The 23,769-nt window shown below is 40.0% G+C and overlaps 1 protein-coding gene and 1 long non-coding RNA gene across 12 annotated transcripts in view; one reads left to right on the forward strand and one right to left on the reverse strand.

Moving 5' to 3' along the window:
* HPS3 (HPS3 biogenesis of lysosomal organelles complex 2 subunit 1) overlaps nucleotides 1-22,714 on the reverse strand; it is a 38,252-nt gene extending 15,538 nt beyond the window's left edge. For 10 of the 11 annotated variants that reach the window (XR_003420897.2, XR_001430277.3, XR_008297945.1 and 7 more), the window contains exons 1-8: nucleotides 22,498-22,714; nucleotides 14,306-14,797; nucleotides 13,507-13,678; nucleotides 13,316-13,401; nucleotides 11,175-11,367; nucleotides 6,695-6,776; nucleotides 3,643-3,797; nucleotides 1,444-1,552 (exon numbers count right to left, since the gene is read on the reverse strand). Coding sequence is in view for 6 of the 11 variants with exons in the window: in XM_027061623.2 (XP_026917424.1) it covers nucleotides 1,444-1,552; nucleotides 3,643-3,797; nucleotides 6,695-6,776; nucleotides 11,175-11,367; nucleotides 13,316-13,401; nucleotides 13,507-13,678; nucleotides 14,306-14,797; nucleotides 22,498-22,714 (1,506 nt within the window). In the remaining 5 variants the exon portion in view is untranslated. Of the gene's footprint in view, nucleotides 1-1,443; nucleotides 1,553-3,642; nucleotides 3,798-6,694; nucleotides 6,777-11,174; nucleotides 11,368-13,315; nucleotides 13,402-13,506; nucleotides 13,679-14,305; nucleotides 14,798-17,891; nucleotides 18,131-22,497 lie in introns of all 11 variants that reach the window. The other variant, XM_053221321.1, reaches the window with a different exon arrangement.
* Nucleotides 775-22,500, forward strand: LOC128315280 (uncharacterized). The gene is made up of 5 exons (XR_008297946.1): nucleotides 775-1,115; nucleotides 6,665-6,894; nucleotides 9,951-10,086; nucleotides 18,394-18,461; nucleotides 22,184-22,500. It is a non-coding gene; the product is annotated as an uncharacterized LOC128315280 (long non-coding RNA).
* Nucleotides 22,715-23,769: the final 1,055 nt, after the last annotated feature.

The following is a 23,769-nucleotide window of genomic DNA, read 5'->3' on the forward strand; positions in this document are numbered from 1 at the left end:
TGATTTAAATCTTTCTCCAGTTCAGACTGAGTATCCTTCCTTTATTGTAATTTCAGTTGGTAAATTTAGGTTCTACATCTATTTCTATAGCTCACAGTGGGCTGATTAAAATTATTGCTAGCTGATCTGAATCAATCAGTATTTTCAGACTCCAGTAAGCAAATCACCTAAATGAAGTCCAAGACTTTCAGTTAAGCAAGACTAAAAGGACAGGGCAAAGCTGATATAATTATCAGCATTAAAATGCCAGGGATAAATCAGGCAAAATCAAAATTAACATCACCAGTGAAGGGCACGGATATCATGTGCCTCCTGATGTAACACCCTGAGACAGATACAACATCACCTGCCACTCATTCTGGATGTGAATGAGAATACATAGCCTGAATCTAATCAAGAAATAATAATAAAAAAACTTTAAAGGTAGAGGGGCAAAAATTTATTTTCAAAAATACCTATGCCATAAAAAAACAAAGACTATTAAATTATTCTGGCTTAAAGGAAGCTAAAGAGACATGACAACTAAACGTACTACCTGATAGACTGGACTCTGTACTGAGGAAGGGAAATGTTATGAGGTCATTACGGAGTCAAACTGACAGAATATGTGTCACGTTAAATTTAATAAAGCATATGACTGTACTGTGGTGGTACAAACAAATGTCCTGATTCTTAGGAAACATACCATGAAGTATTTAGGGGCATTAGGCTATGACGCATACACTCTACCTTCCAATGGATGGTGGGGGGTGGAGTGTGTGTGCGTGTGTGTGCGTGCGTGTGCGTGTGTGTGTTTAGAAAGTGCAAGAGTACAAAAAAAGAGAGAGAGAAGCAAAGGGGTATAATGTTGACTATGGATGAATCCGTGTGGAGAATATACAGGGTTTTATTTCTGCTATTCTTATCCTTGCCACTTCTCTGTAAGTTTGAAATTGTTTCAAAATAAAGAGTTAAAAACATTGCCAGGGATGAGTAGGCAGCTGTCACTCTTAAAAAAAGGAATAAGATACTCTCTCTGGGCTCCTACCCACAGGACAATGCTGCAGATGCTGCAGGACCCCAGGACAATCTGCTAATATTTCAAAGAAGAGTGAGACAGGGATAAATGATCTAAGGTATCTTTCAGCTCCATTTCCTGGTCCTCTGCTAGGGTTCAAAGTAAAGGTCAAAGGCTATTTATGTTTATACTGGTTAATCGATCCTCTTAGGAGGGTGGGTATGCATAAGGAAGTCTTATTTTAGTAAAGGGAGTTTCTACTGCTCCTCAAATGTCAGGAGCCATGAAAGTGAGAAGGTGAAGAAAGATACACACTCTACTGTCAGACAGAACTTGAAAGCTGGTTGGCTGTGGCATGCTGAATGCGTGATAATTAGAATCTATATCTGGTCATGGATTCCACTCTAAATTTCTACAAGTAAGAATTGGAAGTCTGAAAGGAGTACCATTTCCTTGTACAGTTGTACTGGTGAGATCGTATCCACAATATACAAATTCCACCCAGCCTCAGCTACAGGAGGTGTTTTAAACTTAACATTGGTTCCTTTCCTAGAACTGAAAGCAAAACAAAGGACAAGAATTGAAAGATAAGACACAGTATTAATAAATGGCAATTTTAAATGGTAAATATGAGATACCTAAAATGAAATAACTATGAAACCATTTTCATTTACTATTTTTTTCAGTGATTAGCTGTACAGTTGATTTTTACAGAACATTAGTTCTATATGTAGTTCACAATGCTACATAGGCCTATAGCATTTAATATTCTATAGCTCTCATGTATTGATAGGCCAATTGCTTCTAATTTACTCCACAAAAATTCTGAAATGGGCAATAAGGTTAAAGAATAGGCAAGACCCCTCAAGAGGAAGAGAGACTTGGCTATGAAAATCTAGGCCCAGTACCTCTCCTGCATATGGCCTTCATGAGTCCGGCATGCCTTGTGCCACAAATCTAAGCAGAAGCTCCAACAGAACAATAGGCCAAATACTCAGGGCTGCTAGGAAAAGGCCGGAGACACATATAACCATGGGTCTGCTTCAAACACTATCTTATCTTTTGCTTTCACCATGTGATGCATTTTCTTTAGTATACAGTCTTTTTATTTTATTTTTTTAAATTTTTATTCTTTAGTATACAGTCTTTTTAAAATGTAAACCTCTAACCTAATCAACTTCCAAATAAATCAGAATTTAAAAAATAATTTAAAGATGGAATATTGTAAAAATGTCAAATGTGCAAGACTACAAGTTGTTCTTCCTCTTGCCAGAAAGTTTTTAGAATCAGTCAGTCTCAGACCATTCTGTGTACACTCTAAGTGACCCATTACCCAAATCAACCTCTGATTATTCCTGTTGGTGGGACAAAGCACATGTGAAAAAATTCGAAAAAGCAAAAACTTAGGTTGAAAACAAAAATTGGCATTTGGGTGGAAATACAGCTCTTCCTTGACTTACAATGAGGCTATATCTCAATAAACCCACATAACTTGAAAATATCGTAGGTCAAATACACTTAACCTCCTGAACATCATAGCTTAGCCTAGCCTATTTTAAACTTGCTCAGTACACTTATCTAACAGCAATCATCTAACACAAAGTCTATTTTATAATGAAGTGTTGAATATATCATGTAATTTATTGAATACTGTACTGAAAGTGAAAAACAGAATGGTCAAATGGGTAAGAATGGATATAAGCGTATCGGGTGTTCACCCTCATGATCACATGGCTGCCTGGGAGCTACTGCTGCCACTGCCCAGCATCATGAAAGAATATCACACCACATGTTGCTAGGCAGAAAAAATCCAAATCAAAAATCCAAAAAATCAAAATTTGAAGTACAGTTTCTACTGAATGGGTATTGCATGCAATACCATCACAAAGTCAGAAAAATTGTAAGTCAAACTATCATAAGTCTGGGACCATCTGTACACTATCTGCTTCTCTCCCTGCAGACAAATTTCTTTCCTGATTAAATTATGCATAGGGGAAGATGCAAAAAATAACAGTAATAATCTCATCCCTACTGCTAAGTTCACAGAATAGATAACGTTGAACAGAAACATAACTAGTCTGGAATTAAACATTCTATTCCAAAGAATGTAAAAACAGGAGACCCAAGAGTCAACCAGAGATTAGTGTTATCAAAATGCAATTTAATTTTAAGGTAGATCAGCACATACCTATACATCATGAATGAGTTTTAAGGTAAGAGATATGTTATTAATTTCTTTTGAATTTAAATACCAGAAAATAATATTTGGATAAAAATGTAAACACCAAAAGGTCAAAGAAAAAAGTAATAAGAGCCTTGTAGCTTGGATTAGCATTTGAGACTCTGTCTTTTCTATTAATTACACCAGAAAGCATGTTCTTTAACTTATCTAAAATACCATAGATTTTTATTAAAACTATTTTATAATTCATTTTCTTCTAAAATTCCAAGGTCAATTATAAAGGATAGTATGGAAATCATTAGAACCTTCTTTTCTTTCTCTGGAAAAAAAACCACCATAGACAAACCATCTAATCATTCAAAGTTTTGATTTTAAAAAAAGATAAACTAGGACACAAAATATACCAGTAACAATTCACTCCAGAAACTTTGGCAGGAATGTATGGAAGTGAGGGGATGCTTACAGGAGCCTCTTGGGTGGTTCTCTTCTCTCTGGAATGGCTTCAGGGTCTGCCTTGGTCAAAAGTATGATATGGTTTTTAAAGTGGCAGATGGCTTTCAAGCCTATGAAAAGCTGTATTCTTAAAGCACAGACATCCATACTGACAGGTGGGCAAGCCTAGTAAAGAAAAAAAAAAATCACAACTTTAACCAAGGAATAAAAGGTACATCAACTTTAATCTTCAAAAATCAGTCTGTTTATTTGATAAAATCCTGTTCCCCTCACCAACCCCTCCAAAAAAAAAAAGAAAAATCCAAATTCCTACTCTTATCAGAGCAGGAGATTATCCTGTGTAAAGTTATGTAACCAACTACCTATTCCATATGTGCCTGTCAAAGAGCTACTCAGTATTTGCTGACTGAGTGAAGGCAGACAGTGGTGTACCTGAGCCCCTCATAGCTGTGAGAACTCCTGTGTGGCTTACCGTGTGGCTCCAGGAGTACAGCTGTGGGCTGGTAACCTGCCACCTGGAGAAATCCCCACTAACAGTGGGCTGATTTGGGGAAATGCCCAAAGGTGGCTTCTAGGAAAAATGAGACACTATAAAACGTCATTCTACAGTACAGACAGAACATAAATGGTTTCTTAGTGGATGGGTGTGTACAAGAGAAATGCTTGCATGGTCAGATGGCCCCTGACTGTTAACTCCTTAGGTGTGAACATTGCCTGGAATGGATGACAGGCTGGTGTGTCAGGTAAACTGGAGGAAATCCTGGACCAGGAGCCACAAGGCTCCTGTCACTGTAAGGGAACATTAGTTCAAGTAGAATGGATGAGATAATAAAAGAGCTGCTTCTGTGAGCTCAGAAAATGATGCTGCCAGACCTGTGCTCTCTCTTGCGTTAACACTGTTTTGATTCTGAGCCCATTTTCATTGTCCTTTTGTACAAAGTGATTCGGGAAACACCTCCATCTATTTTTTCATTCCTAAGAATAGATAAGATGGCCTTAGCTAGTGCTGAGGAGCAGGAATCTCAGAGGAAAGGGAGGTAAGATGTACACTTTGGACCAGATTCTGAGGTTGTGAAATTTTTCCCAGACACCAGAGATCCCTAAGTCTGAGTTAGCAAGAGTGTGTGCTCTTTCAGGTGGTATCTATGATCTCAGAATGGTAGTGTTGCAGGAAGTGGGGAGCCACGGGGTGCAATAATCACTGTCCTTCCCTCTGCCACCTTCAAGAGGCCTGGCCTTAACGGCAACATCCCCAACCAGCTAGCTGCCTGTTTCTCTTTTTTATTAAAATCACTTATTTATTTATTTTGAGAAAGAGAAAGAGAAAGCAAGTCGAGAGGGGTAGGGGCAGACAGAGAAGGAAAGAGAGAATCCCAAGCAGGTTCTGTGCTGTCAGCACAGAGCCAGATGCTGGGCTCAAACTCAGGAACTGTGACATCATGACCTGAGCCAAAATCAAAAGTCGGATGCTTAACCAACTGAGCCATCCAGGCGCCCCCGCCCATCCCTCTTCTTATCTCCCTCCTTCTCTTCCTTGTTCCTTCCCTATCGTTTTAGGAGACTCTGAGAAGACCTGGAACATGATTTAATTTCAAATGCAGATTGATCCTACCTCAATCTATTACGTACCCCTCACTCCAGCATCACCACCTATGTAAGCCTATGTCTTTCTGAAGTTCGAAAAACAGAAAACAAAAAAGCAAAGCAAGGTGTGGGGAGAAGTAGAATGGGACAAAGAATCTGTTGGCTTTCCATTTTTACTAGGGAAATAAACTTTACTTCTAAAACACGCTCTTAAAAAGGCTATGTGTGTATCTTAAACACAGGCAGAAAGGCATGGGAAAGCTGTGATTCTGGTTTCTTAAGAGGCTGAAGGGAGGTAGCATGCCTGGTCAGCAGCAGAAAGCTACAGGCAGGCCATGGCGTGAAAGAGTTACTGAGAACTCAGATCATATAAAACGCTACCACAAATCAGAATTTGGGAGACAGTGCTAGGAGTAGAGAACCTCAGACACATTAAGCACTACAAAGTGCTGGCTTGTCAACATGACCATCATGACTGAATACTTATTTTTCCAGGAAAAGGTGTTCCAGGTGCCAGATAGACATAAACTGACTTATGAAATATAAGCCATCATAATTTGGGGGTTTCCTGAAGCATGTAGCTTCATAACAAACATCCATTCAAGTATCTTATACCTCAGGTGAAAGAGAATGTGATGATATCACACAAATGATCAGTATATTTCTGACAACAGAAATTCAAGGTCAGAAAATATAGAATTTGGGGGCACCTGGGTGGCTCAGTTGGTTAAGCGTCTGACTCTTGATCTTGGCTCAGGTAATGATCTCACGGTTCATGAGATCAAGCCCCACCTCAGGCTCTGCGCTGACAGCATGAAGCCTGCTTGAGATCCTCTCCCTCCCTCTCTCTCTCTGCTCCTCCCCCACTCCCTCTCTCTCAAAATAAATCAATAAACTTGGGGGGAAAAAAAGAAAATGTAGAATTTTATCATAAAACTGCCTACATTTATTTTGTAGTCAAGACCTTTTCAGAGACTAAGCATATTACTTCTCACTAAAAATGAGGTTAATGATCTAGCATATCTATTAACTCTTAGATTAAAACTACATAATTACATTATAGGCATATCTGATAACAGTGTAAGTAAGTCATTTTCATGCATTTGTGTTCTGAAACACACTGATTCCCGTACTGTTTTGTTAATAGCTATGTACGACTGCCACCAATATTTCCATTACAGAAGAATAAAATTGTAGTATACCATAGTTGTGAAGTACTATCTCTGAAGTTACACGATACATGTTCTTTACCCAACTTTAAAAACTATGCGCTATACCTAAATTCCGAGGAAATGTTTTCAAAGCAATCTCAAAAATTGCCATTTAAACCATGAATCACAAAATGCTTATTATTTGACGTGCAAAAGTAGCTTAAGACCTCGGATGTTCACTGACTTTGACCCAAGAGCAAATCTGCAAAGATTTATATATTCCTTTTTGACCTTCAGGTTTTGCTGTGGTCATAAACCAATTCTAACCTTCAGGGTGGTATCCACGTATGGGTCTTCCTCACGAGCTGCCGCCGCACTGCACCGCACTGTGAAACACTGCAAGTTGTTGCTAAGGAAGAGGAGAGACACCACTGAGCAAAGCAGAGGCCAATAACCAACATGCCCGTACTTTGGAAGATATCACAGAGGCGAACAGAGCAACAGTGAGGGTGAGGGAAGGCTCAAGTGTTCGGCAAACCTGATTATTAATCTACTTCTTAAGAACCTCAGAATACCGTTGAGTGCTTTTAAAAATATACAACTGGTTCCCACCTCTCATCTAGAAATCATAATCTCTAAGAGCTGAATCTAAACATGTACATATCTACAAAGCTCCATGTGTGGCTCTGCTGTGTGCTCCTAGTTAAGAACCATGGATCTGGCTCAATATCTCATTTTACAGAAAAAAATCATGCCCTCAGGATCTGCCCAAGGTACAAAGAGATGACTATCAAAGCCAAAATTAGAACTCCAGTTTCCTGACTACTACCTCTATCCTACTCATCTCAGGATGAAATTGAGCCGGGATTGGGCTATACAACACACTTAGATTATGCAAATACATATCCATTGGTAGAACTGAAAATCATAGACTCTCTGAGGGAATCTTTGGAATTAATCACTCCAGGAGCTTGTTTTAAAGATGAAGGCATGGAAGGTTCATGACTGGTCCAAGACATCTCTGAAGGACAGAGCCAAATTAGATCCCAGTTCTCCCTACTCCTTACACTCCTCTAGTTCTTTCCACAAGCCCAGGCTGCTTCTGCACAGTAAAACGACCCAGGGACCCCACAGTCAGCACATAATAGATGCCTGGTGACTGGTGAGTAAGTCAACCCTCCAATACTGACATTAAAAACCGTTAAGAGTTCACTTAGAAACTGCTACAAAACCCCTATTTTATAGTCTCTTTAAAAAATTTATTTATTTTTGAGAGAGAGACAGACAGAGCATGAGTGGGGAAGGGGCAGAGAGAGAGGGAGACACAGAATCCAAAGCAGGCTTCAGGCTCTGAGCTGTCAGCACAGAGCCCGAAAAGGGGCTCAAACTCATCATGAGAACCATGAGATCATAACCTGAGCTGAAGTTGGATGCTTAACCAACTGAGCCACCCAGACGCCCTGCTACAAAACCCATCTTGTAGTGAGTTCACAGAAATAATTTTTAGAAACAAATTAAAAAGTAGGAGAATTAAAAATGAACTGTGTTGAAATAAAAAAATAGAGCACTAAAGCAAACCTAGCATTGATCTTATAATAGAAGAAATACTTCTTCAATATGGAAGGCATTTCTGACATTTTCACAGTTGGGAGACTGTACATCATCAGTCAGGGCACTCTCCCTCTTTTTTGGGTGGGCGGGGGGGGGGGGGCTTCCACTATAGCCTCAGGCCACTGCCATCTCTATTTCCACAAAGTTCTAGGACATGAACTCTGGAGTCATGACAATAGCTGGAACAGTAGCACCGCCACTTAGAAATCAGGAATAGGGAGTTAGCACCAGGAAGTAAAATGAATTAGAGAGGACTTTGAGACAGTGAGAAGCAACCAAGCACCGTGGTAGGGCCAGAATGAGAGGTGAGAGTAGCTACGACCATAAAGATAAATGGCTGTTAGGGTCCAGAAATTAAAAAGGCTGGTCCTCTGATTCACCTCCACCTACAGTAATCCCGCTATTGGCTATTGTTGGAATACTAAGCAGCAGTAGAAGAGAAGAATGAAGTGAACTGAAGAGTGTTGGCATGGAAAGACATCCAGGGTATGCTCCTAAGTGAAGCAGCAAGGTGCTGCATGGTGGACATCATATGATCCACTTCCATAAAAAACAAATCATAGTACTAAACATACTGGTTTTTTTTTTAAAGTTGGATGAATACACACCAGTTGTTGACATGGTTGACTTTGAGGAGTAGGATGGGGGGAGGGGGGGGAGGGGCTTTCCCATTTATATAAGGATGACATTTTACATGATTTTATTGTTCTTAGTTTCTTTTTTTAAATTTTTTAATGTTTATGTATTTGTGAAAGAGAGAGAGAGACAGAGCACGAGGTGGGAAGAAGCAGAGAGAGAGGGAGATACAGAATCCACAGCAAACTCCATGCTCTGAGCTGTCAGCACAGAGCCTGACCTCAGGCTCGAACTCACCAATGGTAAGTTTATGACCTGAGCCAAAGTTGGATGCTTAACCGACTGAGCTACCAGGCACCCCATGTTCTTAGGTTCTTTTAAAAAAAATTTCTATTGCTTTTTTTTTTTAAATATACCAGTCTTCAAGAAACTTTTCAAGACAAATTTATGGGGCAAGATATTTCTAAACTACATACCTATTGGATAAAGCAGTATGTAAAAATGAGTTCAACAGTATAGGATTTTAAAAAGAGGTTTGGGGATCTTATTTAGGGGCACCTAATGTGAATTTACGGGCACCTGGCTGGCTCAGTTTGGTTAAGTATGACTTTACATCTACATAATCAGATAAAGATGATAGTGTTTTTGTATCAATATTTTGGGACAGAAATTAATATTTTATTTCTTCTTTCTCCCTCTAGTTTTTCTTTAGTTTCTAAGACAGTATTGTTTCCTAGGTTCTTTTGCATCCTTGAAGATCCTTCTATTCCTTCTCTCACTTTCTAAGCATGACCTTCACCAGAGTTTAGTTTTCCAACTACTTTTCTCTTCTACACACTCTTGGGGGCCATGCTCACTGCTTTGATAATCAGCTCTTTTTTGATGGTAATAAAACATACATTTTCCTCTCTTTTCTAATCTTCGGTCCTGTGTCCAAAAGCCTACTTAACATTTCCCCTTAATATTCCCTAAGTGCCTCCAACTCAAATGCCTAAATTAAGCTTGTCTTTTGCCCCACCTTACACCAGCCTCCATTCTTTCATAAAAGCAGACTCCGGCGGGGTTTTCCACGGCTCTCCATTCCCACCATCCCATCAGACACCAAGTCTTGTCATTCTCTCGCCAAGGCCTCTCCCATCCATTCTTCCTTGTCCTCTCACTGCCATTGCCCTGCCCAAATACAGCCCCTCATTATCCTGCCTGAACCATTTCAATAGCTGATTCATCTATGTTCAATCCATCCCCCATAACAGCCACCACTAATTTTCCTAAAACAATGCTCTTACTATATCACTTTCTTGATCAAAACCCTAAAAAATTTCCTTAATTTTCAAACCCCTGAGCTCTCTCTCAAGCATTATTTGTAACACTTCTCTGCATTTCAGCTTCTTCACAGTTAAAGGACATCACTATGCACAACACGTTGGAAATGGAGACTAGCTACCTCCAGGATGTTCACTTAGGAAGCACACAACAGCATTTCTCCTTACACCAGACAACAACGGGAGGAGAAGGCAGCAACCACAATACGGGTGAGTAGCAGAATCTCCAGGTGAGTTCTATGCTGTCAGAATATACTTCCTGTGGCTACTGATACCACCACTCAGTTGAAAAAATAATTAAAAATCACTGTCCTATGCAATTAATTAGTGGATGCTCCCGCAAAACTAGACGTAGCCTTTGTTTATAGTCTTCCCTCTATCTAGAATGCCTTTCTCTTCTAATCTACATCTGTCAAATTCCAACTAGCTTCTCTCACTTCAAACACAAAAAACTTTCGGTATGACTCAGCCAGAAGTAATTTCCCTCCTTCCAGTACCTACACCACTTTCACAAAGGCTTAAAATATTTTTCACAAATCCCCTAGTATTTGTGCCCCATGTATGTGTCTCTGGCCTTCTCTTATGCTATTGCTTTAGAAAGCAAATGCTGTACCTTATTCACAGTTGCTTGGCCAGAGGGCCCAATGCAGTGGCTTGCACATAATCTAAGCTCAAAAAACAGGAAATAGAACCAAAAGCACCAGTTACTGCTGAGATTAAAAGAAATGAGACAAAAATCCTGCTCAGGAACCCAGGTTACATGCCATCATATTAGGGTAAGGCAACTCAAAAGGTATCTGCCACCAATTAGCCAAATGTCCTTGTCCATCCCAACCTCTGGATTATTTCCCCATTTGTACTAATCAGAGGGTGGAATCAGGTAGCCTTTCTAGCTCCTTCACAGTTCTAAGCCATTATGAGATAACTCAACTCATACAGAAAGAATATGACAGCAGAGAAAAAAAATTAGGAAATCTAAAAAGAAATCTAGAGATGTCCTGACTGGCTCCACTGACTTTTCATCGAAATTCTCTATGAAAATATTTCCTCAGAATGAACTGTATACTTCCTTACAAAGACCCCTAGCCAATCTAAGAAAATAAAACAAAGGCAAAACCAGAATCTAAATATCTGGCATTGAAAATGTAGATATGGGCCATCAAAAGAGAGAGACACATCATTAATTTATAGTACTATATATAATTTCACACAATTCCCATTTAAAGATTTAGGAAGCATGTCAGGAATTTACAGAAGAGTAAGTGACTCCAAGGCTAGCAAGAAACACTGTAACATACCTTGTAATGACATGCAAAAATTGTGGTGTGAGCACTGCCTGCTGAGACTTCTCAGGATACTGGTAAACTGACATTAATTCAACAGATTTGACAACCATGTAGAGATAGCCCACATGAGGTAATGAGAAAAAACAAAAGAGACTCAGCAATTCTTTTTCCTGAGACAATTTTTTTCTATCAGAAGTAGGAGAACCTGCATGAAAAAAATGGGGGAGAAATACCACAAAACCAGTAAATAAAGGGAATCAATATCTTCACTTTTCTAAGTAAAAAAGTCTATCAGTGGATAACCAAAGAGTTGTTTAGGGAATGCCAGTAAGAAATGAAGAGGGAGTGATAGAATTAAAATATCACCATTTTGCAACCCCTAATAAATCAACAGATCTAGGTAATAGTCATCAGTGCTATTAACATCACAAAAAGAGTCAATCAGATACCAGGTACCTTCCAACAGAAGTCAGCATGACTTGTGCTACCCAATCATCATCTTCATAAACATCACCATCATCATCATCTAATCAATTCTAGGTCTAGACCAGCATTGTCAAAAGAAATATAACATGAGCCACATATGTAATTTAAAGTTTTCTAGTAATCACATTTTAAAAAGTAAAAATAAACAGGCAAAATTTTAATAATATATTGTATTCACCCATCATATCCATATTACCGTTTCAATGAGAAGTCAACAAAAAAATCAATGAGATATTATATATATATATTTCTGTACTAAGTCTTCAAGATATGGCATGAATTTTACACCTAACACTATATCTCAATTTAGAATAGTCACATTTCAGTGCCCAACAGCAGCAGGTGGCTAACGGCTACCATACTGAACAGTATAGTTTTATATCTAACTACCAAATCACAAGGAAATATAGGAGATACAGGAACATGTTAAATGACACTGTGGGGAGTCAATCAGCAAAATTCAGATCATGGGAAATTCTGTGGTATTAATCCAACTTCTTGCTAAATCGACTGCAAAGAAAAGAGAGGAAAAGGGAGAAGTTGACCCTCTAGCAAGGCTATGGGCCCTGTCTGGTCTCCAGCTTTGTCTAACAACCCCCTCTCCCTTGCTCTCCTCCCTTGCTTCTCTCAGTTCCTCAAATATAAGATTTTCCCTCTACCACAACACCTTTGTTGCTTCCTCTGCACCAACCCTATCCCCAAATCAGCCTTGATTCATTCTTCAGATCCTCTTTCTCAGGAAGCCTTCCCTGACCCCTAGATGAGATTAATATCTTTATTATAGGCTCTCAAGGCAGGGTTCTTTTCCCACAGAGCATTCATTTCAGTGTGTAACTGTATACTCCTTTTTGTGATTATTCAGTTAACATCTGCTTCCCCCCACTCCCAAGACAATAAGCTCCACGAGTGCAAGTACTTTGCCTAGTACTGTTCATTACTGTTCCCTAGTACTCAGCCCAATACCCAACACAGTAGGTAGTCAATACATGTTTACTAAAAGAAAGAAAAAACTAAAGGAAGGTTATGAACACGTTTAATCAGAATAATGTTTATGTCGTTCGGTCTCTAGGCAAGATCTAAAGATGTTAAGCAGGCCAGAACTAAGCACAAAACCCAATGGCAGTTCTCAGTCTTGGCTGCCCATTAGGTTCCAGGGAGCTTTTAAAAACTACTGATGCCCAGGTACCATAGTTGACCAATTAAGTCAGAATCTCCAGCATGTGGAGCCTGGGCATCAGTATTCTTAAAAGCATCCAAGCAAACCCCATGTGCAGCAAGGCTGAAAACCACTACTCTGAATGAATTTCCATTAGGTCCACATTTTCCACCTTGTTCATAAAGCCATCCTAAGAAGCTCTGCCAAATACCCAGCTAAACCTCAGCTAAACCCCGGCTATAAAAAGGCTCCAATTTCCCTTTTTGGGCCAAGTAATCATTTCAAAAACAGAAACGGCTTTTGTCTGTCACGCCGTCTCCATGGCTTCTCCTAGCAGATACAACTTCCCTTTTCAGTGCTCACAGGAGCACTCCTTAGCATTATTTGCTAAAGAACTTGTGTAAGGTCCCAGGGAGACTCAGTAGAAGAACCTAACATAATACCCGCAGCAGTCTTTCCTCCCAGCCCAGAGCCTTTTCACCTCATTACGCCATTGCACTGACATACTTACCTATTTGGTAAATGGGTAGCAACTGAAGTGAGTGCAACTTGATGTCATCAGATAAGACAAGGGATGAAATATCAGGAGCAAAACGTCTGTGAGTTTAAAAAAAGAGAGAAAGAAGGAGAGATCTAATTTCCGTGTACTTCTAAGCATGTAAATACATATTAAATGCTGGTGAATAAAAAGCTTTCTAATACTTATAAAGCAGGTGCTGAACGTGGTAATATTTTATGGTTTTATCATCTAATCCAGTTGACTCCAGTGTAACAGATACTCCAGACTGGCTACTTTTTTCACCAAGAAGTTCCACGGGCTTTTGACAGATAACAAAATCATCTGAGTCAAGCTGCAAAGTTTCATTACTGACGCCTTAAAAAATAAAATTTAAGAAAAGAATTTAATAACTCCAAGTACTACTTGAGTGAAAATTAAATTTCACAACATCCTCATATCAATTAAATAAACATACAGTAACTTTATTTATACATACGGACATCTCATATGTTTACAAGGCACTATGGTTTTGAGAAGCCTAACATTTCCTCATGTATTCCTCACAACTGATAAAGTACAACAGGATATTATCATCCCAATCTTATACATGAGGAAATTGAAACTCAGAGATGGTATTCTTAACCCAAGGCCATTCAACTTGTAAGTATGAGACCTGGGACTAGAAACTCCTCCTCAGCTCTTCCATTATTTCTATTGACAGGTATATGCTGAAACACACTGACATGCTATGGAGGAAGATATGGGCAGCCAGATCATAAACCAAAATCCCATGTATTAGGAATAACTGAATCTATAAATAATGTGGCTTGGTGGTACATATATATATATTAGTGGTATGTATACACACACACACACACATACATATATGTGTGTGTGTGTGTGTGTGTATATATATATATATATATACACTAGAGCCCTTCAGATATTAACAGAAGGGTTTTCTCTACACCTAAAATAAGAAAGCAAGCTAAATTCATTTACCTTCTGTCCGTTTCATTGGATTGTTGATCTTAAGTGGCTGGTAGTTAACACTCTCTCCAGTTTTAGGGTCTGACTCCAGTTTCACGATTAAGACTTCTAAGTCTGACATGAGAGCAACATATCCAACACAAAATGAAATTTCAACAGGAACGATATTATCTATGTGTATAATTAAAGACCGTTCAAAGTCTAATATTGAGAATTCTTCACTAATGATCTGATACTTCAAACTAAATAAGACTAACTTATTTGTGCAACCAACAAGAAGGTCTCCTTTCACCGGGCAACAGGAAATGCACAAGGGGGCCTCAGAAAGCGGCATTTCAATAATAGACATCTGGTCTCTGAAGGTGTCGCTTAAGGGTGCCTCCACTTTATGTCCAACCATTCGGATACACACACGACAGTTTTCAGTCCTTTTACTTCTCCAGTTCACATATGCACGTAGAAACGTAGCTTTGTTTTTCTCTTCAATTGCTGCCAAATAGTCTCCTGAGAAGAAAGTAAGATTACACTTAGAATGTGTAATTAGAAACAACCACTTACCTTGTGACATGAAAAGGAACTATTAGTGAATTCTAATGTGAATGGTTGAATTAAACATTGACTCAAACAAAACCTTAATCAATAGGATCTCAGGTATGTGTGTGTGTGTACGTATATATATATATATATACACACATGTGTATACATATGTGTACGTATATATATATATATATATATACGTACATATATATATGTATATATACATTTAAAACATGTTTTTAAGTGTTTTATTTTTGAGAGACAGAGACAGAGCGCGAGTGGGGGGGGTGGTGATCAGAGAGAGAGGGAGGCATAGAATCCAAAGCAGGCTCCAGGCTCTGAGCTGTCAGCACAGAGCCCAACCCGGGGCTCAATTTCACGAACTGTGAGATCATGACCTGAGCCAAAGTCAGATGCTTAACTAACTGAGCCACCCAGGTGCCCCCCAGATCTTAGGTATATTTTTAACTGACATTAGGCATTTAGGTTCTGAAATAAATCTCTCCCCATTATGTCTTATGTGATTCATGTTGCTTGCATAGAAATTTTAGTTTTCCTTATCTTAGCTCTGAATGTTTCCTGTAGGTTGAACCCCGCTTCTCACAAGTCACACTTTCATGTCAACTCTGAGAAATAGGATAAAGCTGAACATATTGAATAAAACTTAAATCCAATTGATTTTCCCTCAACTGTTGATTTTATATTTTTTAAATTATAATTTTGTAGTTATTCTCTGTTGTGAGAAATCAAAGTGGTAAAGAGATGCAAAATGAAAAGCATAAACCCTCCCCTGCAGTCCAATCTGTGAGAAGCCAGTGTTAACACACACAGCTTTCTCAAATACACATAGATCACAGAGTAGTGTTTTGTCTTTCTTCTTTTTCACCAAAATGGAATCACACCGAATATATTTAACAATCTACTACTTCTAAAAATTACCAATAAATCTTGGCCTCCAGGTCAATACATGGGTATCTAACATCCTTTTATTAAAATTATCTGCATATTAGATGTATACATGTGCCATAATTTATTTAACAATGCCCTATTGATACACATTCAAGTTTTTCTAGTTGTTCTGCCACTTTACTTCATGCTGTAATAAATAGGCCTATACCTACATTTATTTCCTAGGGGTTTGTTTCAATGGCATGAATTCCAAAAAGTGAGAATATTGGGCCAAAGAGCAGGTACGTTTTAAATTTTAAGATGTTGCCAGATTCAGGGCATCTGGGTGGCTCAGTCAGTTAAGCATCTGCCTCTCAATTTCGGCTCAGGTCATGATCTCACAGTTCGTGGGTTTGAGACCCGCATTGGGCTCTGTGTTGACTGCATAGAGCCTGTTTGGATTCTCTCTCTCCCTCTCTCTCTGCCCCTCCCGCACTTGTGTGTGCATGTGCTCTCTCTCTCTCTCTCTCTCTCTCTCTCTCTCAGACACACAAAATAAATAAACTAAAAAAAAAAACCCAACTCAAAAAAAAAAAGATATTGCCAGATTCTATCACAATTACATAACAGGAATTCATGTTGCCAGCAGCATCGTTTGAACATGCCTGTTTCCCCATATCCTCATTAGTACTGACTCAATGTGATGGGGAAACATGGACTCTTAAGGTTATTGTAAGTTATATTTTCCAGACCATTTCTAAAGCTGGCCATCTTCTCCTATGTTTATCAGCCATGTATAATTTCTCTTCTGCAAGTTATCTACTGTATTAGGATGTTTAATTTGTTTTCCTTATTAAGAAATAGCAGCTCTCCGGGTAAAAGTGATATTAATCTTTTGTTGCTCATGAATAGCAAATTGTTTTTGGTAGTCTATTCTTTGACATTTGACTTCACTTATGGCATCTTTTACCATAGTAAAAATAGTCAGATATGTATGTAGTCAGATATGTATCATTTCCTGCTTGGCCTCTGAGTTTCCTAATTTGCTTACACAGTCTCCTATGTCCTCCAAATTACGTAGTTATATTCTTACATGTTCTAGTTTAGCAGCTTCTTAATTTAAATTTTTAATCTTTAGAACTTTGAGGGGGAGAAACATCAAGGTTTTTCCAAATGTAGAATCTACTATTTACTAACAGTATTTGGTAAATAAGTCCTTTTCTAATGAACTGAAACTGAAACGCTGTTGTTAGCATAATGACTTCCCATAGACACACAGCAAGCAAGCAGCCCCTTTCTGTAGACACTTACTGGGCTGGCCAGATCCCCTCCTCGTCCGAAATGAGCCAACCTTCCAGAAGGGCAAGGCTTCTCCTGATGCTAGTTCCTCTGATACCACAAAAATGGAACCTACACCTTTCATTCCCTGGGTATCTTGGCAGAATACCTAAACGTACCCTGCAGGCTTCATAAATTTGCTCACTCTATTCCAGAGAAGCAGTTTGGATGGAGTTGGGTCCAAAGATGCCTTGTAGCCTCCATCTTCCTAGAATTTCCTCAGTATATGATTTTTGTTTTTCTTTTTTTTAAGTTTATTTATTTTGAGAGGAAAATAGAGAGAGAGACAGAGAGAGACACAGAGATAGAGAGAATGTGGGGGAGGGGCAGAAAGAGAGAGAGAGAGAGAGAAAGAGAGAGAGAGAGAGAGAGAGAGAGAGAGAATATCTCAAGCAGGCTCTGTGCTGTCAGCGTAGAGCCCAACATGGGGCTCCATCCCAAAAACCGTGAGATCATGACCTGAGCTGAAATCAAGAGCCAGATGCTTAACTGACTGAGCCACCCAGAAGCCTCTCAGTAAGTGATTTTTTTAAATTTTATTGTGGTAAAATATACATAATGTAAACGTTACCATTTTAACCAGTTTGGGGTGTACGATTCAGTGGTATTAAGTACATTCACATTATTGTGCACCAATCACCATCATCCTTCTCCAGAACTTTTTCATCTTCCTCAAAACTATCCCTAAAACAATAACTCCCCATCCTCCCCACCCCCCCAGACTCTGGCACTGACCATTCTACCTTCTGTCCCTATGAATTTGCTCATTCCAGGTACCTCATGTAAACTGAATTGCACAATATTTGTCCTTTTGTGTCTGGCTCATTTCACTTACCATAATGTCTTCAAGGTTCATTTGTGTTGTAAAATGTATCAGAATTTCCTTCCCTTTTAAGGCTGATTAATATTCAATTTTATGTTTACTCATCTGTTTAAGGACACTTAGGCTGTTTCCATGTCTTGGCTATTAGAAATAATATTACAATGAACATGCAGGCATAGATCTGCCATATGCCACATTTTGTTCATCTTTTCCTCAGTTGATGGACATTGGGTTGCTTCCACTTCTTGGCTCTCAAAAAAAAAAAAAAAAAACACTGCTATGAATATTGGTGTGCAAGTATCTGGACAAGTCCCTGCTTTCAATTACTTTGTTTCTATACTTCCAGAAATGAAATTGCTGGATCATATGGTAATCCTATATTTAATTTCTTGAGGAACACCGCGCTGTTTTCCACAGCAGCTCTACCATTTTACATTCCTGCATTGCACAGGGGTTCCAATTTCTCCACATTCATATCAACACTTGCTCTTTTCCTTCTTTTTTTAAATAACAGCCATCCTAATGGGTGTGAAGTGGTATCTCATTATGGGTTTGATTTGCACTTCCCTGGTGAAAATAATGGTAAGCATCTTTTCATGCGCTTGTTGGCATCTGAAGAAATGCCTATTTGCCCATTTTTGAATTGGCTTTTGTTGCTGTCATTAAGTTATAGGAGTTCTTTATATATTCTGGATATTAATCCCTTGTCAGATATATGCTTTGCAAGTATTTTCTTCCATTCTGTGGATTGCCTTTTCAATCTGTTGTTAGTGTCCTACTGTCTTTGATAGATGCAAGAAAGTTTTAATTTGGTGATATCCAATTGACTTTATTCTTTTGTTGCCTGTGCTTGCATATTCAAGTTAGTAAATGAATTTTAAAACCAAGAATATTTGTTTAGTTAAATAAAATTGTTTTATTCATGCATCTATAAACATACACCTATTTAACTGATAAAGTCTATATACCTTTTATATATAATCTCCAAACTGTAGATAGTGCCCATACTGTTTTCAGCTTAATAACTTGTTTTATAATAATGAATTAGAACTTGCTAAGTGTGTTTACCTGATGAACATTATGATCAGAGATTTAGAGTTCTCTCAGTTAATCCTCACAACAAACCTTCATGAAACTATCTCATTCTCCACTTTATAGATCAGGAATCTGGGACTCAGACAAACTAGGTAACTTGCCTAAGCAACACAGCCAACAAATGATAGAACTGGGACTCAAACCTGGATCTGGTTAGCTCAAAAGCCGATGCTCATTCCCCAATAATGCTATTTCTCAAAATGTTAAAAAAGAGATACAAGTCTAAAGGAGTCTGTGGAGGTTAATAGCTCTTTATGAAAGACAGAAACTAAACTCTTTTTCAATTTAATTTATTTAAACAGACGAAAACAGTTCACCTATTTCTCTCACTGCCCCCACCAATTAGCTTTGTTTTCTTCTGTTGTCTTTCTAGTTTTAGATTCTACATATAAAAAATCATATTGGATTTGTCTTCCTCTGTCTGACTTATAAACTTTTTTAAGCATTATATGGTCAGGACTTTATTCTACTTATTTTACAACAGCTTCTGTCTTCGTTAAGTAAATTAGAAAAATGTTCTCATATTTATTCTTTTTTTAATGTTTATTTTTGAGAGCGTGCATGCGCGTGCAGAAACCGGGAGGGGCAAGAGAAAGGGAGGCAGAATCTGAAGCAGGCTCCGGGCTCTGAGCTGTCAGCACTGAGTCCAACATGTGGCTCGAGCCCACAGACCGTGAGATCATGACCTGAGCTGAAGTCGGACGCTTAATCGACTAAGCCACCCAGGCGCCTCTCTCATATGTATTCTTAAGCTAAGAGTCACTGATTTTTAAAAATAAGAAACTTCCTGGTTAACACTAATACAAGATTAAGGAAAAGGCAGCACTCCTATGACAAAATTGACATCAGAAGGCAGAAATAATATACAATGCATCAAAATATGTTTTATGGCTTTAGAAAAGTTAAAAGACCACAGGGCTTGGGAAGGATGTAATAGACAGACTCGTTTAATACACTTGTGCTAAAGAACAGGCAATGAGGGCCATGTGGTCTTGTCCTCCCTGCCCAACCACCTTCAGACACCCCATAAACAAGTGTCCAGCATGAGAGCTCCCACACAACACTCAACTCTGGCTACCAGGTCTTTCTCCTTTGAGAGCAATAAGTTCTCACATCTCCTCTTCCTCAGTTCACACACAAAGCCTCAATTAAGTTTTCATTACTGATAATGATGTTAGGGGCCCCTGTCCTTCAAATTTCTATCTACATTCTCCCTACCACCCCCAAATTTTATAAAGGAAGAATAGCATCCTGCTAATTAGAGATTAAAAAATGAAAATGTTTTCTACTTGGGTAAGAGAGCTGCAAAGCACTTATAGTAAATATAAATGGCTGATGTAAAATTCATTCTGTGTTTGACAGGGGGAGATTTGCTACAGAGGAAGACCCTAGGCACTTAGAGCAGGAATTCCCATGTCTAAATTACTGTGAATGGGAAGAAAGAAACCAAAAGGAAAAAGCTGGAAAGTGGAAGACAAGTTATCTGGATATCAGCATAGCGAGGAGTCATCTTTGTGTAGAATAATAGAAGCTGTACCCAGGGGTTGTACCCGGTCTTCTTCAAGTTGAGGATTGAAAGTTACCCTTGAGCTATCTGACCCATGCTAAGGCACATACCACATGGCTCCTGAACTTTCTTTAGGACAGCCAACTGGATTATAAAAACGTCTTTGTTTTTCAAGGCCTCGTTAATCAGGTTACCATGGTACTCGCTGCTTACAGCAGCCAGTATGGCTCTAGGTGGTTCTCAATCTTGGCTAAATATTAGACCCACCCCCGTGCTGGGCCACACCCCCGAAAACTGACAGTTTCTGTGAGGTTGTGGTCCAGGCATCAGCACTTTTTCACGTTCCCCCAGGTGATTCTGATGCACAAGTAGTGACATCCAAGGGTCCCCAGAATCACCACTACTGACAGGCAAGAAGACCAGAGGTTTACATAATGTCTGCCGCTTCCAATTCTAGAATAAACATCGATTTGGAAGAATAGGTCAAATCATGTAAATATGTCTGCTCTCTCTGTCTCTGTCTCTGCCCCTTTCTCTCTCTCTCTCTCTCTCTCTCTCTCTCTCTCTCACACACACACACACACACACACACCCCACACCTTGAAACTGGGGAGTTTGCCACTCAGTAGAGCTCTTGAAGGTGAGAACCTCCATGCTTAAAAGAGGAGCCAGATGAGGAAAACTACCAATATTGAAAGATGATTAAAAGAAAGATTTCAGTAGAAATACCCAAATCAGAATCTTCTGCTGATAGAGAACACACAGATCTAATGAGTGGCTTTCAAAAATATCTGTGGATCAGTGGGGGCTTCTGTTGTTGTCTTCACTAGTCAAAAAGCAAAAATAACAGCACAATAAGTTGCTCATAAAGCAAAGACATCCAATGTTTGAGGCTGTTTTTTCTCTTATGGTTGCAATTAATAGTCGGGCTTTTCATTTTTAAAAATATGTATCTTTACTTGACAAAATGACCAGTCATATATATCATACTATGGATGATACCCCATAGTTTTTTACTGATCCACAAAATCCCAATGTCTGGAAATCACTGATCTAGTAATTCAACTTTTTTTTTTTAAACAGAGACTGAGACCCTAAAGTTTCTATAAACTCACACCCAACCAGTTGCAGACACAGTAGGAATTAGAATGAGATCTCCAGTCCTCCAAGTTCATGCTCCCTACTTTATTAGTAAGCCCCTAAGCCATAGGCTTTTCCACCGTAAATACTGCCACTTACACATTTACACCACTCTTGAAAACCAGAAATCCAACTTTAAGTGGATTATTAGGCAGTTAAAAGAATCCTATGATAAATCCTTCTGTAATCTAAATACCTCTTATTTTTAAATATTGAATTTTTCTAAAATAGAATATACTCACACCTGATATATCTCTTGGTGCTGCTTCACATTTCGGTGGGAAAAGGGTAATGGGTGTTATTACACCATTTTGTCGGGGGCGGGGTCTATGGCCTGAGTTCCACTTACATAGATTTAAAACCCAGCATATAATGTGAGCTTTCAAAAACCGACAAGAAGTCGATAAAGGTATAGATGTAAAAGGACTGGCCACGAGTTGGCATATTTATTGAAGCTGGAAGTACTGGGGCGCAGGATACTATTCTCCCTACTTTGGTATGTGTTTGAAATTTTCTATACTTTTGAGTTTGGGTGTTTGGAGTTTTATTGTTTGTTTTGAAGTGTCTCGGCTGAGTGGAACCCAGCCACCCAACCACGGGCCTTTCTCCTGAGCATGCGAGATAAGGAGCAGTCAGATGCAATCCCTCCCCACCCCCCACTAGAAGCAGGCGCTCACCTGCGGTTGCCAGGACTACCACCGCGGCGCAGCTCAGAGCACCTTCAGCAATCAGCCGCCGGACCCCCAACACCATCCGGCAAGTTCCGGGAAGCACGAAGTCCTCTCCCCACCCAGAATGCCGCCGAGGACGCTCGGTCCTCTAGGAAGGAGGCCCCAAACTGGGGTCCAGGCACCCCTTGGCCTCGCCATTACTCACCGGCCTCGCTGTAGGCCAGGCACAGCACCCTGCCCAGCGTGGAAAAGGCGCACCTCGGCTGGCACAACTCCTGTCCCGCCACTGCGAATGCCTCCACCTTACAGCCTGCCGCCACGAAGAGAGCGTCGCGTCCGCCGCCGCAGAACCGCTCCGGCTCCAACTTGCAGGGCACCACCTGCTGCGACCCGAACGGGTGCAGATTGTACAGCTGCACCATCCTGGCGACCCACTGCGGGGCAGCCCGGCGGGGCGGCTCCCTCCTGCACGCCCCGCGGGGCGCCTGGAGACCCCGTGCCGGTCACCGGAGCTGGACCACTTCCGCCAGCGATTGCACAGAGCCGAGTCACGTGAGCTCCACCCGGGTCGCCTGCGGCTCCCCTTCTTAAAGTGGCTGCTAGTTACGGGGCAAGGCCCGGCTGGGGAGGAGTCGCCTCTGCCCGGCGCACCCGCGCCCCACAGGCCCCTAGTCCTGGGACTTGGACCTGGCCGCCCTGTGCTGGCACTGTTCCACGCTGCGTGGTTGACGGGCCTAGAGACCTCTGTGCCCCTTCATTCGTCATTTTACAGTCCTGTTTTGGGCTGGGCGAGATGTTTAGGCCCTTGAGTACGTTTAAACATTTGATCATCTAGGATCTTGTACCATTTTGTTCCTGATTCAGGGGCATCACTCGTGTCTCCCTGATAGCCTGTGAGCTTCTGGAGGATAGGGCTGGGAAAACTGAAGTGCAGTGCACACGGCTCAACTCCGGGCTAAATATACTGAAGAGTTGTTTGTTGGAAGGAGCAACACTTAGAATGTACTTAGCAAAAGAAAAAAAAAATTTTGCTGAAGAATCGTGGACGTCACCTAGTAAACTCCAGATATTTGACAAAAGATTAGTTTGAGCCCCAGAGGATGGAAGGACGAGGGGTGAAATCCACTAGCTCTCAGTCCAGTGCACCTACAACTATAGTATAATCTGGCCTGTATCTATTCCTGATGTCTCAACGTGGAGCTCGTGGTTGCAATCCCAATTTAAAAAACAAAAAAAAAACACGTTTAGATGGGGCTCCTGAAGTGGCTAAGTCAGTTAACAGTCCAGCGCTTGATCTCAGCTCGGTTCTTGATCTCAGGGTCTTGATCTAAGGGTGGTAAGTTCAGGTCCAACGTTGGGTTCCATGCAGGGCGTGAAGCCTACTTAAAAAACAAAAACAAACAAAAAAAACCTCACACATTTAGATGAAGGGAGCGTTGGAACTACTGTTTACAATTTATCCAGAAAATAATGTATG

This window comes from Acinonyx jubatus, chromosome C2 (genome assembly GCF_027475565.1).
Source record: "Acinonyx jubatus isolate Ajub_Pintada_27869175 chromosome C2, VMU_Ajub_asm_v1.0, whole genome shotgun sequence".
NCBI lineage: Eukaryota > Metazoa > Chordata > Mammalia > Carnivora > Felidae > Acinonyx > Acinonyx jubatus.